The sequence below is a fragment of the Stegostoma tigrinum genome, chromosome 1, assembly GCF_030684315.1.
Source record: "Stegostoma tigrinum isolate sSteTig4 chromosome 1, sSteTig4.hap1, whole genome shotgun sequence".
In the NCBI taxonomy this organism is placed as follows: Eukaryota; Metazoa; Chordata; class Chondrichthyes; order Orectolobiformes; family Stegostomatidae; genus Stegostoma; species Stegostoma tigrinum.
The window spans coordinates 77473679-77490793 of NC_081354.1; the positions used below are offsets into that span (position 1 = coordinate 77473679).

Here is a 17115-nt window from a genome sequence, read left to right on the forward strand (position 1 = left end):
TGCGTAGAGGTACTAAGAGCATAAATATTCCAGTAGCAGATGAGTTGAGATGCAAATTAAGTAATGCAGTGTTACAGTGGAAACAGCTAGTCTTAGTGATGGTAAAGAAGCTCATCTTGTGATCAAATATGATATTATATGACAATAAGATTGCAAACAGACTATTGCCCTGATGAAGGACTCAAAATAATAGCTTCAGTTTTCTCAATATCTCATTGAAAGACATTTCTGCTCATCCAGTACTGGATGTCAGACAGGGGGTCTAACAATTTAGTAACAGTGGAAGAACTGAGAGGTGGTGTTGATCTGGAGGTGCATGCTGTCAATGAGACTTGTGGAACTTAACAGTGCTTTCAGATGATGTCACCAAGAGACAGTCCGTAGACGTGCTAAATCCTTGGAGACACCTGAGGTAACAAGAAGGCATTACGAGTGTTATGTTGTCTCTTACTATGTAAATATAAAATTGTGCCAGAGCAGTACGATCTAGTTGGATGACATTAGAGACACATTGAAGAAGAATGACATGGTCATCTGTGTGAAAGACTTTAGACAGGTTGAAAAGATCAACAAGGTACAATATATGTTTGTCAGAGTCAAATCAGATGTGCTTTATGACAAATAAAATCATGAAAGAAAAGTCTTTCAAAAGATGAGGAATGTATTTTGAACTCATTCATGATATTGGCAAGGCTAACATTAACAGCCCATTCCCACTCACCATTGATGAGGCTTGAACTGTTACAGCACATTGTAGTCTAAGAACATGCACAGTGCATTAGGGAGCATCCCTGGATTGTTAGCTAGTGACGGCAAAGGAAGAGTGTTATATTTCCAAGTTAGGATGGTGCGTGCATCCCATGGAAAGTCAAAGTTACCAATGAAGCAGTGCTTTCTCGAATAAGCATGGTGAGCATGCTAGTGCTAATCAAAAAGTTGCTTTGGTGGCTTGAGTATATTCACAGGACAGAAGATGGCCGCATTCTGGGACCAGGAAAATTATTTGAATTCCAGAGGTCAACAGAGTGTGATCGCCCTTGACAACAAGATAGCATGTGACAAATCTATGAGCCTCAATACATTTTTTTTTGCTGTAGGTAGACCCACAATGCAGTTAGAGACAGAATTCCAGGATATTCACCCAGTGTGGGTCTTCTCTTTCTGTTCTGGAAGTCACTGCCACGTACAGACTTTGGAGACCCGTGCAGCCCTTAAGAAAATTACAAAGAACACTGGCTCAGACTTGCACCTTGTATATGGTGGGCATGGCATGGCATAGCACAGCTTGGGCTTCAACAATGTTAATGCTGTGGAATGTCATGGGAGGTGGAGATTGTCTCCTTGGAGACTGTCGTTGCCTGGTACTTATTTTATTTCCCTTTTAAAAGTCCCATGCCTAAATTTGTCCTGGTGTCACCTTATGCAAGCTTGGATTACCTCCTTATCTGTGTAACCACAAATAGAATGAAACACCGTGCAATAATTACTGAACATCCCCACTTCTGATTTTCTGATGGAGATGACTGACGAAGCAGTTGAAGATGATTCAGTCACCACCCTGAGGAACTCCTACTGAAATATCCTGGACTAGAAATAACTAGACTTTGAGAACACAATTGTCTTTCTTTATGTCAGATATGATATCAAGTAGTGAAGAATTTTCCACCTGAGTTCCACTACCCTCAATTTTATTAAGATTCATTGATGAATATTTAGTCAAACACTATCTTGATGTAAAGGGCAATCACTCTCTATTGACTACTGGAATTTCAATAATTTTTCCAGGCATTGATAAGGATGCTTTCAGGAATGGAAGCTTGTAGTTCTTGCAGAACCTAAATGAGGCGTGTTATTGCTGAGTAAGTGGCACATGATGGCACTATCAACAATATCCTCCATCATTTTGTTGTTGATTGACAGTAGACTGACGGATGTAACTGGCAGATTGGATTTGTCTTGCCTTTTGTAGTCAAGACATATCCAAGTGATTTTCAATAACATAACTGTAACTGTGCTTGAACAACATCCTCAGGCCGCTGCTGGTTCAGGAGCACAAGTATTCAGTGTGACAACTGAGGGGTTGTTGCGGTCCATAACTAATTCTACATCCAGTGTTCTCAGCTATTTTTGTAATCACATGGAGTGAATCAAATTGACTGGAATATGACATCTTTGGTGCTGGGGACCTCAGGAGTAAACCTGGAAGGATCATCGCTCAACACAATATGGCTGACTTGAGAAATAATACTGGAGATCAGAAACAGAAAGCAAGAGTGGAAAGCCTCTCTTCCACTAATGAAATGAAGTTAAATCAGCACCAGGAAATTCTAACTCCCAGGTAAACACTAGGCCCCTGCTGAAAGCAAACCTGATAACCCATCACCCTCCATTATGCTCAAGCAAAAACAGAGCTCTGATACCCATAGTTTGCTCCCCTCACAATGAAGAGAAACAAGACTTCTAGCAAACTTGGCACACATTACTTCTTCCTGTAACGCACCAATGCCCCAAAGCCGCTTCCAACCATTACTGTGTTCCCCTCTATCTCTTCCACCCAATCCTTCATTCATAGTCCATTTTCCTTTCCATATTTGCTATCCCATGCTATTGAGAAAATTCCTGACAACAGCATAAACTGATACTTGATTACTTTGTTCAATAGTACATGGTATGAGCCACACTCAAACAGCACCACTCCAGAAATGATGAGAGTGATGACAGAGGGCTGTTGAAATGTCAGCACATAACTGGAGAGCAGGACATAATAAAATGGGAAACAAGGGAGAAAATGTGTAGATGAGAAGATCGTTAGCTTGAACTTGAGGAGGGTAGGCACAATGGACAGAGGATGAGAGTGACCTCTAAATGGGAGCATGGGGTGAGGCATTATTTTTGGTCAAAGTATTGAAAAAATATCGCACTTAATACATAATGCAGTCTTTGCTGAATATAACCATATATTTTAAAGTACAATACTCACTAGCCTCCACAAAGGCCTTCAAAGCCTCCAGCTGCTCAGCCCCTGTTAACTGCAAGGCTTTTTCCAGGATTTGGCGATACCTTTTATAGGGGACAAAAAGCTGTGAGGAAACAATCACTTGCAAACAACAGTCAGTCCACAAGATTTACTTCACGATTTTTAAAGAAGTGGCATGATTTTATAGATAGAATACCTTGCTGTTTTTGTTAACTCTCATAAACAATAGTCCACATTAGAGAAGAATTAACATTATTAACTTAAGTTCGAAGCCATATGAACGAATGTGGCCAAACTCAGCCCGAGGAACAGTAATAATGCAGCAGGGAATTATATCTCACAAACACTGGTGAAGATGGCTGGAACAAGCACTTCAGCACAGGATGAATAAATTGATTATAATCTATACAAATTATACTGCAGGCCTGATGTGAATCCAAACGTATTTAACCAGAAGAATTAATCCTGCAGAAATAATGGAAGGCTAAATTTGTGCTATATTCAGAAAATATAATCATACACATGAAATTATATCCTTTCATAGGTTTCCAAAAGTGCTGGCTGTGACCCAAGTGGAATCTTGAGCTGAAATTTTGGGGTCACCAGATCAGAGAGAGCAATGGATGTAATCCCTCCCTCAACCAGACTGGTCTTCAGTTCCGGCCCATCCTCTACTTTCTTAGGCCCTCCTAACCCTCCCTCTCATCTCTTAGACAGGTCATGACAGTTTTCAAGTCTTAGTGGGGTCACAATGGAAGTAGTGTGGGAGGGACAAGAACATAGCTTGTATTTCTGACCACTACAACAATGCTGAACTAAAAGCAAAACACTGTGAATGGTGGAATCCTGAAGTAAAACTAGAAATTACTAAAAATATGCAGCAACTCCAACAGTGCCTACAGAGAATGAAACAAAAGTTAAAATTTGGAGTCAAATATGACACCAAATCAAGATTGGAACTGAATTTTCCACTCTTGTAAATGGCTCTCACTTGTTGATCATCTTGGATATTTAGCCACTTTTTATATTTTTCTGGACAGCTGTCTGCACATCCGACTTTCATGGCCTCCTTCAATCATCTGACTCTGTTGGTCAGCAAACTACCTGTGAACCTGGGCAAACAATCTCCACGGGATAACATTTTCATGATCCTCACAATCAATATGTATACCAACCTGTAATTCCTGAGCTCATAAGACCTGCCCGTATGGTTACAAACTGTAGGATTTCTGGGTACGCAAAGTACACGGTGCTTCATCATCATGAACAACAAGATGAATAATTAAATAATTCATTTTAGTAATATTGGTTAAACAGGCTGCGACTCCCCTACTCTTCTTCAGATAGTGGCAAGAAATTTTTTACATTCACATTGCATCCCAAGGGTCCTAAAAGAGGTAGCTACAGAGATAGTGGCTGTAATACATTGACTGTAATTTTTTCAAAAATCCTTGGACTCTGGCGAAGTACTGGATGATTGGGAAACAGCTAATGGGATTGCCCTCTTCAAAAAGGGGAGGTAATAAGTGGGTACAATAGGCTGATCAGGCTAACATTTATAGTTTGAAAAATATTGGAATTAATTATTATAGAATTAATTACAGCAAACTGTACAAGGTGCTGGCGAGACCAATCTAGAGTATTAAGAGCAGTTTTTGTTCTCTTACCTCAGGAAAGGTATTTTTTCAATTGAACGCAGTTGAAACACGGTTCACTAGGTTGATGCCTGGCATGAAGGGATTGTCTTCGGAGCAAAGGTTGAATAGGTTGGGATTCTACTCACAGGAGGTTAGAAGAATGAGAGATGATCTCATTGAAACATGGAGGATTCTTAACGGGCTTGACAAGCCAAATGCTCAGAGGATGTTTCCACTCATGGGAGTGTCTTGGACTAGTCTCAAAATAAAGGGCCATCAATTTAGGACTAAGATAAGGATCATTTCTTCTTTCAGAAGGTTCGGAGTCATTAGAACTCCTTGCAATAACATTGTGGGGTAGAATCCTTGCATATATTTAGGGCGGAAACAGAGAGAGTCAATGAGATGTACAGCATGGAAACAGACGCCTCCGTCGAACTTGTTTATGCTGACCATATATCCTAAATAAATCTAGTCCCATTTGCCAGCATTTGGCCCATATCCCTCTAGGCCCTTCCTATTCATATACCATTCTAGATATCTTTTATGATGTAATTGTACTAGCCTCCACCACTTGCATACATGCAACACCCTCTGTGTGGAAAAAGTTGCCCCCTAGTTCCCTTTTATATCTTTCCCCTGTCGCCTTAAACCTACACCGTCTAGTTTTGGACTCCCCCCACCCCAGGGAAAAGGCCTTGTCTATTTACTCTATCCATGCCTCTCAGACTTCAATGCTCCAGGGAAAATAGGCTGAAAAGGCTGGGCTTTCTCTATAGCTAAAACTCTCTAACTTTGGCAAAATCCTTGTAAATCTTTTCTGAACCTTTTCAAGTTTCACAACATCCTTCTTATAGCAGGGAAACCAGAACTGTATGCAGTATTCCAAAAGTGGCCTAGCCAATGTCCTGTACAGCTGCAACATGATCTCCCAATTTCTACACTCCATGCATAGACCAGTGAGTATAAGCATAACGAACGCCTTCTTCACTATCTTATCTACTTGCAACTCCACTCTCAAGGAACTATGAACATGCACTCTAGGGTCATTTTGTTCATTTACACTCCCCAGGACCTTACCATTAAGTGTTCAAGTCCTGCCCTGATTTGCCTTTTTAAAATGCAGCACCTCACATCTGTCTAAGCTACATCTGCCATCTCTCTAAAATCATACTTCATGTATTATGGAGAAAAAAGCAAGTCAACATATCCACAAATGGCATCATCAAGATCAAATACAAATCCATCACCAGATCCCGAGACTTATGAACATTCAGCTAGCAATCACTTCCAACTTTAGTGCCGACATATTTTCCCCTCAAACAGCTCTTCATATATCATCTTTTCTATTAGGTACACATCAAATCATTACTTTCCCATTGAAGATACGGGCACATACTTTTTAAATCTGACTCTTCAGCTATCTTAAATATTTTCCTGAAATTCCAGTTTTGAATCCCAATTGGAACAGCAAACATTTTTATCTGAAGGACTGTTTTAAAACAAAAATACTTAAAATAAAAACGTTTTGGAGTCACAACATATTTCTTAACTACATACTTGGCAAACTCAAGTGTCTCTGGTCGAGTGCATAAAGTGCATATATTAAAAGGGAGAAAAAAACAAATTTAAAGTAGATTTAACAATGGGTTAAACCCAGTAAAGCCATCTTTGAAACAACTCCTAATTTATGGAGAGCAATTTCTTTCCTTTCAACGATGATTCTCGAAGTAACTTGGGATATATGAAATTATGAGGAGCATAAAAAGGATAGTTCGGAAGGAGCTTTTTCATTCTGTGGGGGGTCAACAACCAGGGCGTAAAATAAGGGGCAAAAGATTTAGAGGAGATTTAGGAAAACTGTTCACACTAAAAAGATGGTGGGTATCTGGAGCCCACTGCCTGAAAAGGGTGGTGAAGGATTGTAACCATTGCAACATTTAAGAAGTATTTAGATGAATACTTCAGATGTATGCTAGGCAACAGCCAAGTGTTGGAAAATGAGGTTACAAAGGCACTTGATAATCAGTGAGGAAACAATGGGCTAAAGGGCTTCTTTCCATGCTGCAATACTCTATGACTCTAGCGGGTTCAGAGGAGGTTCACGAGATTGGTCCCAGGAATGGAAAGCTTAACATATGAGGAACGTTTGAGGACTCTGGGACTAAACTTATTGGAGTTTAGAATGATGAGGAGGGATCTCATTGAAACTTACAGAATACTGAATGGCCTGGACAGAGCGGATGTTGGGAAGATGCTTTCATTGGTCGGAGTAACTAGGACCCGAGGGCACAGCCTTAGACTAAAGGGAAGACCTTTCAGAATGGAGATAAGGAGTAACTATTCCAGCCAGAGAGTGGTGAATCTATGAAATTCACTGTCACAGAAAGCTGTGGAGGCCAGGTCACTGAGTACATTTAAGACGGAGATAGATAGGTTTGTATGCAGTAAATTGAGTTTAAAAAAAACAAAATCTCTTTCAGAAAAATAGATATAATTATCTTACAACGTGCTAATCTTGCCCTGGCCCACCAGCCACCCCACAAAAAATACAAAGGCCCACAAAGCTATAAGAAAACAAAATCCAGTTAACAGGAATGATCTTTAATGAGTGTATGAAGCTTCTCAGACAAGATCCACCCACTGCTAACCGTAAGTCAATTCCACATAACAACTGCCCGAAAAAAAATCTGATCTCAAATCTTACCGCTGGCTTGTTTGTTTAGTACTTGTTTATTCCAGTTATAGAGCTATACAGCATGGGAACAGACCCTTCGGTCTAACTTGTCCATGCTGACCAGAAATCCTAAATAAATCTAGTCCCGTTTGCCAGCATTTGGTCTGTATTCCTCCAATCCCTTCCTAATCATCTACGCATCCAGATGCCTTTTAATTTTTGTAATGTACTGTCTCCATTTCCTCTGACAGCTCGGTCCATACACATACCACCCTCTGCATGTGCAAGTTTCTCCACCCCTCCCCCCCCAGGTCTTTTTAAGTCTTTCCCCTCGCACCTTAAACATAATGCCCAGTAGTTTTGGACTCCCCTACCCCGGGGAAAGAGCCTTGGCTATTCACCTTACGCCTCTCATGATTTTAAAACCTTCTATAAAGGTCACTCCTGACTGATGTTGTTCCAGGGAAAATAATCCCAGCCTACTGAGTCTCTCCTTATGGCTCAAATCCTCCAATCCAGGCGACATTCCTCTAAGTCTTTCTTGAACCCATTCAAGTTTAACAACATCCCTCCTATAGCAAGGAGGCAAGAATTGAACATAGTAGTCTAAAACCAGCCTCACCAAGGTCCTGTACAGCTGCAACATAACATCCCAACTCCAATACTCAATGTACTGACCACTGAAGGCATGTGTGCCAAATACCTTCATCACCACCCTGTCTACCTGCATCTCCACTTCCAAGAAACTATGCACCTGCGGCAACAGGCCCCTTTGTTTGGCAACATTTCCCAAGATTTTCCCATTAATTGTATAAGTCCTAATTTGCTTTACCAAAATGCAACACCTCACGCTTAGCTAAATTAAACTCCCTCTGGCACTCCTCAGCCCATCTGATCAAGGTCCTCCTGTACTGAGATAACCAATTTCACTGTCCATTACACCACCCATTTTAGTGTTGTCTGCAAACCTACTAACCACACCTCCTATATCCATATCCAAATCCAAATTATTTATATCAATGACAAAAAGTAGTGGACCCAGCATCAATCCTTATGGCATACCACTGGTCACAGCTTTCCGGTCCAAAAGGCAATCCTTCACCATCACCCGCCATCTCCTACTTTCAAGCCCATTTTGGATCCAATTGGTTAGCTACCCCTGGATTCCATGTCATCTAACCTTGCCAACCAGCCTATCCTGTGAAAATTTGTCGATCGCCTTGAAGTTGATACAGACAACATCTACCACACTGCTTTCATCAATCTTCTTTGTCACCTATTCAAAAACAAAGTCAATCAAGTTCATAAGACAGGATTTCCCACACACAAAGCCATGTTGACTATCCCTATCAGTCCTTGCCTTTTCAAATACATGTAAATCCTGTCCCTCAGATTCGCTCCAACAACTTGCCCAACACTGACGTCAGGCTCACCAATGTATAGTTCCCTGGATTTCCTTACCACCTATTTTAAATAATGACATCACATTAGCCAACCTCCAGTCTTCCAATACCTCACCCATGGCTATCAATGACACAAATATCTCAGCAAGGGGCCCAGCAAATTCCTCTCTAACTTTCTACAAAGTTCTGGGATACATGTGATCAGGTCTCAGAGAATTATTCACCTTTGTGTGTTTAAAATGTGCAGCATCTCCTCTTCTGTAATAAGGACCCTTTCAAGATATCACTATTTATTTCCCCAAGTTCTCTAGCTTCACATCTTTCTCCACAGTAAATATTGTCACGAAAAACTCATTTAGCATCTCAGCTATCTCTTGTTGTTCCACATATACATAGCCTTGTTGATCTTTAAGGGGCCTAGTCTCTCCCTACTCTTTTTCCCCTTAATGTATTTGTAGAATTTCTTTGGATTCTCCTTAACCTTATTCGCCTTTTTGCTCTCCCAATTTCCTCTTAAGTATATATCTACCACCCTTACATTCCTTAAATTTACTCTATCCCAGCTGCCTATACCTGGCATGTGCCTCCTTTTTTTTGACCACAGCCATAATTTCTCTTTCCATTCAGCATTCCCAGCCTTGACCTTTGTGTTAACAGGAACATACTGTCTTCGAACTCTCATTATCTCATTTTTAAACGTTTTCCACTTTCCAGCTGTCCCTCTACCTGCGAATTGCCTCCAGCAATCAACTTCTGGAAGATTTTGCCTAATAATGTCAAAATTAGCCTTACTCCAATTTGAAACTTTGCCTTTTAGATCAGATCTATCCTTTTCCATCACTGTTTTAAAACTAATACAATTATCATCACTGGTTCCAAAGTACTCCCCCACTGACACATCAGTCACTTGCCTTTTCTTCACACTTGGTCCAATTTAAGAAAACTGCTTACTTATATATTACCAATTTAAAATTTTAAAAACTTGCATGATACTTATTCCATAGCAAAATACATCGGTGTCACAAGATGCAGTAGATAATTCAGAGTATCAAAGTCTTCAATTATCCTTGTTGCTATTCCAGTATTTAAACTAAAAAAAAGCCATTATTCCGTCATCAAACTATTGTAGGAAACAATGAAGAACAACAAAACCTCTCACTTTGCAACCAAATATCATCAACATAACCGTGATGAAGAAACCAATACTAAATATTTAGAGGAAGCATTAAGGATGGCAAGGGTGCAGAATGTACTGAGTGGAGGACTTCAACCTGCATATCAAATTACGATACAGGTCTACTTCAGCCCTAAATAGCATACACAGCAAATGATAAATGGGTTCAAGCAACTCCACAACCCACATCTAAGCTCTACAGTCCTGTCACATCCAGTCATGAATGGTGGTAGACAATTTTACACACAATACTTTAAAACAGGAGACTACACAAATATCCACATCATCAATGATGGGAGAGCCTTTCACACATGCAGAAGATTGTTGCATCTGCAACAATTTTCAGCCAGACATTCCCAGTGAATGAACCATCTCAGCCTCTGCCAAGGCTCCTCAGCATCCCATCATATTGATTCACTCTACATCATACCAGAGCAATATTATTGAATTTAAGTGCTACAGAACTTGCTGAATCCCCAGCCAAGGTTTTCCAGTACAGTTACAACAGTGACATCTACCAGATACTGTGGAAAATTGCCCAGAAATGTCTTTTGTACAAAAAGTAAGACAAAAAAATGATAAGACCATAAGATAGAGGGGCAAAATTAGGACATATCGCCTATCAAATCTGTTTCGTTATTCGATCACAGCTCAACCCCTTTCTCCTGCCTTCTCCCCATGATGCTTGACCCTCTTACTCATCAAGAGCCTATCTCTCTTTGATACATTCAAAGACGTGGCCATCACAGCCTTCTATTGCAAGGAGCTCTGTAGATTCACCACATTCTGGCTGAAATTTTAATGAAATTCTTCATCTCAGTTTTAAAGGCTGGTCTCTTCACTCAGTCTCTCTGACTAAAGTTAGGCATGTACAGCACAGAAACACACCCTTCAGACCAACTTGTCCAGGCCAACCAGATATCCTAAATAAATCTAGTCTCATTTGTTAGCATTGGGCTCATTTCCCTCTGAACTCTTCTTATTCATAAACTCATCCAGATGCCTTTCAAATGTTGTAATGGTCCCAGCATCCACCACTTCCTCTGGCAGCTTATTCTATACATGCACCACCACCCTCTGCATGAAAAAAAATTACCTTATGTCCCTTTATATCTTTCTCCTCTCACCTTAAACCTATGCTCTCCAGTTTTGAACTCCCCAGATCTCATCTATTTACTCTATCCATGCCCATCATGATTTTACAAACCTCTGTAAGGTCAGTCCTCAGCCTCCAGTGGTTCAGAGAAAATATTCCCAGCTTATTCAGCCTTTCCGTATAGCTCAAACCTCCCAACCCTGACAACATCCTGGTAAATCTTTTCTGAACCCTTTCACGCTTCACAACACCCTTCCGAAAGCAGAGAGACCAGAACTTCTCTCAGTATTCCAGAAGTGGCCCAATCAATGTCCTGTACTGCCGCAACATGACCTCCCAACTCTAACACTCAATGCACTAACCAATAAAGACAAGCATATTAATGCCTTCTTCACTACCCAATCTACCTGCAATTCCATTTTCAAGGAAATACGCACCTGCACTCCAAGGTCTCTTTGTTCAGCAACATTCCCAAGGCCTTACCATTAAGTGTATAAGTCCTGCCCTGATTTGTCTTTCCAAAATGCAGTACCTCACATTTATTGAAACTAAACTCCATCTGCCACTCCTCAGCCCACTGCCCCAACTGATCAAGATCCCGTTGTGTGGAGGTAATTTCCTTTGTTGTCCACTACACTTTCAATGTTGGTGTCATCTGCAAACTTACTAACTAGACCTCCTATGTTCACATCTAAATCATTTATATAAATAACAAAAATCAATGATCCAAGCACCAAACCATGTGGCACACCATTGGTCCCAGGCCTCCAGTCTGAAAAGCAACTCTCCACCACCACTCTCTGTTTTCCACCTTCGAGTCAGTTCTGTATCCAAATGGATAGTTAGAACATAGAGCATAGAACAGTACAGCACAGAACAGGCCCTTCAGCCCACGACGTTGTGCCGACCATTGATCCTCATGTATGCACCCTCAAATTTCTGTGACCATATGCATGTCCAGCATTCTCTTAAATGACCCCAATGACCTTGCTTCCACAACTGCTGTTCTCCCTGTATTCCACATGATCTATCCTTGCTAACCAGTCTAACATGAGGAACCTTGTCAAACTCCTTACGGAAATCCATACAGATCATGTCCACCACTCTGCCCTCATCAGTCCTCTTCATTACTTCAAAAAGCTCAACCCAGTTACTCAGTCACAACCTATCACACATAAAGCCACGCTGACTATCCCCAATCAGTCCTTGCCTTTCCAAATACATGTATGTTCTGTCCTTCAGGATTCCCTCCAATAACCTATCCACCAGTGGCATCACGCCCACCGGTCCACAGTTCCCTGGCTTTCCTTCGCTTTCTTATGGTGGCACCGTGTTATGCAACCTCCAGTGTTCCATCACCTCATCTGTGGCTATCAATGGTACAAATATCTCAGCAAGGGGCCCAGCAATCATTTCCCTACGTTCCCAAAGTGCTCGGGTACACCCGGTCAGGTCCCAGGGATTTATATACCTCTATGTATTTTAAAGTTATCCAGCACCTCCTCCGCTGAAATATGGGCATTTTTCAAGATGTCACTATTTATTTTCCCATGTTGGATACCTTCCATATCCTTCTCCACAGTAAACTGATGCAAAATACTCATGTACTATCTCTCCCATCGACTGCGGATCCACATATGAGCAGCCTTGCTGATTTTTAAGGTGCGCTGTTCTCTCCCAAGTTACCCTTTTGCCCTTAATGTATTTGTAGCATCCCCTTGGATTCTCCTTAACCCGAATTGCCAAAGCTATTTCACGTCCCCTTTCTGCCCTCCTGATTTTTCTCTCAAGTGCACTCCAACTGCCTTTGTACTCTTCTCCTGAGTCACTTGATCTCTGCTATCTATATCTGACATATGCTTCCTTTTGTTTCTTGACAAATATCTCAACTTGTCTAGTCATTCAGCATTCTCTGCATCTACCAGCCTTGCCCTTCGCCCTAGCAGCAACACACTGTCTCTGGACTGTTGTTATCTCATTTTTAAATGCTTTCCATTTTCCGGCTGTCTCTTTACCTGCAAACGTTTGCCCCCAGTCAACTTTTGAAAGTTCTTGCCTAATACCGTCAAAATTGGCTTTCCCCCAATTTAGAACTTCAACTTTTAAATCTGGTCTCTCCCTTTCTATCACTGTTTTAAAACCAACAGAATTATGGTCACTGTTCCCAAAGTGCTCATCCACTGACACCTCAGTCATCTGCCCTGCCTTATTTCCCAAGAGCAGGTCAAGTTGTGCACCTTCTCAAGAAGGTACATCCACATGCCGAATCAGAAAATTTTCTTGTACACACTTATATTCCTCTCGACCCAAGGACATTATGCAGTCCCAGTCTATGTCTGGAAAGTTAAAACTCCTACCATTACCATCCTATTATTCCTACACACAACTAAGATCTCCTTACAAATTTGTTTCTCAATTTCCCAATGACTAGTGGGGAATCTATACTGCAATCCCAATAAGGTAATCACCCCTTTCTCATTTCTCAGCTCCACCCAAATAAATTCCCTGGACATGTTCCCAGGTCCACCCTCCTTAAGTACAGACGTAAAGTTTTCCTTGATCAAAAACACCACTCCCCCTCCTCTCTTGCCACTTTTCTATCCTTCCTATAGCATCTATATGCTCGAACATTAAGCTGCCAGTCCTGTCCATCCCTGAGCCATATCTCTATAATTGCTATGATATACCATGTTCCCATGCATGCAGTGAGTTCATCTGCCTTACCTGTTAGGCCTCCTGTATTGAAATAAAGTTCAGTTTATCAGTCCGACCTCATTCTCTGTTTTATTCCTGCCTGCCCTGACAGTTTGACTTGCTCCCTTTCCCAACTGTACCAGTGACATACAGTTGTCTTTCCTCACTATCTCCTTCAGTCTGTCCCCCACCACCGGCCTTTACTAGTTCGAATCCTCCTGAGCAGCTCTAGCAAATTTTCCCACCAGTACATTAGTCTCTTCCAATTCAGGTGCAATCAATCCTTTCATAGGTCACTTCTACCCAAGAAATTTCAATGATCCAAAAATGTGAATCCTTCTTCCCTGCACCACCTCTTCAGCCATGCATTTATCTGCTCTATCCTCTGACTCCTACACTCACTAGCACGTGGCACTGCGAGTAATCTAGATATTACCACCCTCAAGGACCCGCTTCTTAAATTCATACCTAACTTTCTGTACTCTCTCCTCAGAATCTCATCATTTTCTCTTCCTATGTCGTTAGTTCCAATGTGTTCAACAATCTCCCAGTGGTCCCTCTCCTCGAGAATATTCTGCACCTTCTCAGTGATATCTGTGAACCTGGCACCAGGGAGTCCCCTATCATAATCAATCGCTTGGAACCTGGCACACCCCTCATTACGTTAGAGCCAGTCTCGATATCATAAATCTGGCTGTCAGTGCTACCTTCCACTGAGAGTCCATCAAGCCCTACATTTTCCAAAAACAGCATGCTTCTTTGAGATGGGGATTGCCACAGGAGGCTCACACATGACCCGCCCCCTTCTCTTACCTTTCCTACCCATCTGCCTGATTGTATCATCCTGCAACAACCATCCATCATAACCCCTAGCTGCTGTAAATTCCTCTCTGCCTCTAACTGCCGCTCCAATCAATCCATGCAATCTGACAGGATTCATAACCAAACTCACTTCCAGCAGACATAATCATCAGCAACATGGAAACTCTCCCTAATCTCTCATATGACAGGAAGAACACATCACTGTAATAAAGGCCACCTTTTCACCATAACAACCTACAGTTGTTAAGAGATAGCACCGTCTTACTGCTCTAAAAAACACTACTCAAGGCCAACTTAGTACCTATGTTTTATATTTTTAAAGTTTAATGAAGAGACATCACAATAAAACATTTGATCAAAAAAAACCCACTCTACTGACTATTGTAGATTTACAAAAAAAGTAACCTCACACTTTGAAATGCCACCTAGCTGCTCCCCTGCTGAAAGCTCTCCCACACAGGTTTCTCCAAGGTCAGGTATGAATTTCACCATTTATTAATTTTTCTTAGAATGAATTCCAATCTCCAGGGATACATGAAACCAAACAGCAGAACAGTCAGCTGGTTCAGACTGCAGTGCAGGTTTATTTCTCTATTTGATTCAAATCCCATGTGGGCATTGTATTTGTCTGTCTGCCTTCTTTTTAAAGTGCTGTTGTTTTGATATTCCACCCCCCGCCAAAGTTACAGAATAATGCAACAGCTTATAAAACAGTTATTACTGCTCCTAGAATTCAAGAAAATCAGCTTCAATACTGAAAACACCTCAAAAAAAAGGAGCAGCTCTTACAGCCACAATTTTTTCCCATAGTCCAACTTAGATGTCATCTCCATTTTCACTCCATCCAGGCTTGTCAGTATTCTGTAAGTTTCAATCAGATCCCTCCATCCTCATCCTTCATTCCCAGGATCATTGATGTAAACCTCTTCTGGACCCACTGCAAGGCCATCACATTCTTCCTTAAATGTGGGGCCCAAAACTGCTCACAATATTCTAAATGCAGTTTGACCGGAGCCTTATACAGACTCAGCAGTAGATTTCTCCTGTTGTATTCTAGCCCTTTTGAAATGAATGATAACAATGCATCTGCCTTCTTCACTATCAAGTGAACCAGCACGTTAACCTTAATAGAATCCTGAACAGGACTCCTAAGTCCCTTTGTACTTCAGATTTCTAAAGCTGTTTCCTTAGCAAACAGTCTATGCCTCTATGCTTCCTACCAAAGTGCATAACCTCACACTTTATAACGTGGTAGTCCATCTGCCAATTCTTTGCCTACTCTCCTAGCCTCTCCCAGTCCTTCAGCAGCCTTCCTGCTTCCTCAACTTAACAACAATGCCCTTACGTTCCTTCAACCAGGTCATTAAAGTATAACATGTAGTGTTCTCAACTCTGACTCCTGCCGAATTCCACTGGACTCCAACTGGAAACTTGAAAAAGACCCCTTTATTCCCACTTTTTGCCAGTCAGCAAATCCTCTGTCATTGTCTGTACCTTGCCTCTAAGACCAGGGGCTCTTATCTTATTTAGCAGCCTCCTGTGCAGCACCTTGCCAAAGGTCTTCTGGAAATCCAAATTGATCAGGTCCACTGGCTCTTTGTCTAAACTGCTCGTTACCTCAAAGAATTCTAATAGATTTGTCAGGAATGATTTCCCATCAACAAACTCATGGTGACTCAGGAACAAAAACAAAGTTGCTAGAAAAGCTCAGCAAAGTTGCTAGAAAAGCTCAGCAGGTCTGGCAGAATCTGTGAAGGAAAAAACAGAGTTAACATTTCAGATCCATGGTGCTTTCTCAGAACTGATTCAGCTGACTCAGCCCTATTTACCAAGTACTCTGCAATCTTTTCCTCAAATCCATAAAACTGACCAAATACCATGACATCAATCTACTCTCAATCAGTAACTAGTCACCAAAAGGACTGTCCAACAGCACTAGCTTAGCAATAACCTACATGTGACATGCAGTTTGGGTTCCATTCAGGCCACTCAGTTCCTGACCTCACGACAGACTTGATTCAAACATGGAAGATACAGCTGAATTCCAGTGAGCTGAGAGTGATTGCCTTTGACATCAAAGCAGCATTTAACCAACAGCAGCATCAAGCAGCCCTAAAAAGCAACAGTCAACAGGAACTGGGGAAAAACTCTCCAATAGTTGGAGTCATACCTAACACAACGATTGATAGTTGTGATTGCTGAAGATCAGTATTCTCAGCTCCAGAACATCACTGCAGCAGCTCCTCAGGGTAATGTCCTAAGTCAACCATGTTCAGCTGCTTCAACAATGACCTTCTCTTCTATAAGATCAGTAACAGTGAGATCATAGAACCATTGAGATACAGCACAGAAATGGACACTTTAGTTCAACCCGTCCAGACATCTTATATAAATCTAGTCCCATTTGCCCCATTCATATTTCCAACCAGATGCCTTGTAAATGTTGTAATCAAATCAGCCTCCACCATTTCTTCTGGCAACTCATTCCAGACAAGCACCACTCTCTGTGTGAAAACATTGACCCTTAGTACCCTTTTATAATCTTTCAGCTCTCAACTTAAACCTATGACCTCTAGTTTCGGACTCTCCGACCCCAGGAAAAAGATCTATTTAGTCTAACCATGCCCCTCATGAT

At 41.4% G+C, this 17115-nt stretch overlaps 1 protein-coding gene across 2 annotated transcripts in view; it reads right to left on the reverse strand.

The window, feature by feature from the left end:
• Positions 1-17115, reverse strand: part of cops4 (COP9 constitutive photomorphogenic homolog subunit 4 (Arabidopsis)) — a 64162-nt gene that overhangs the window by 43686 nt on the left and 3361 nt on the right. For both annotated transcript variants that reach the window (XM_048529468.1, XM_048529478.1), the window contains exon 2: positions 2981-3060. In XM_048529468.1, coding sequence (XP_048385425.1) covers positions 2981-3060 — 80 coding nt within the window. The remainder of the gene's footprint in view (positions 1-2980; positions 3061-17115) is intronic.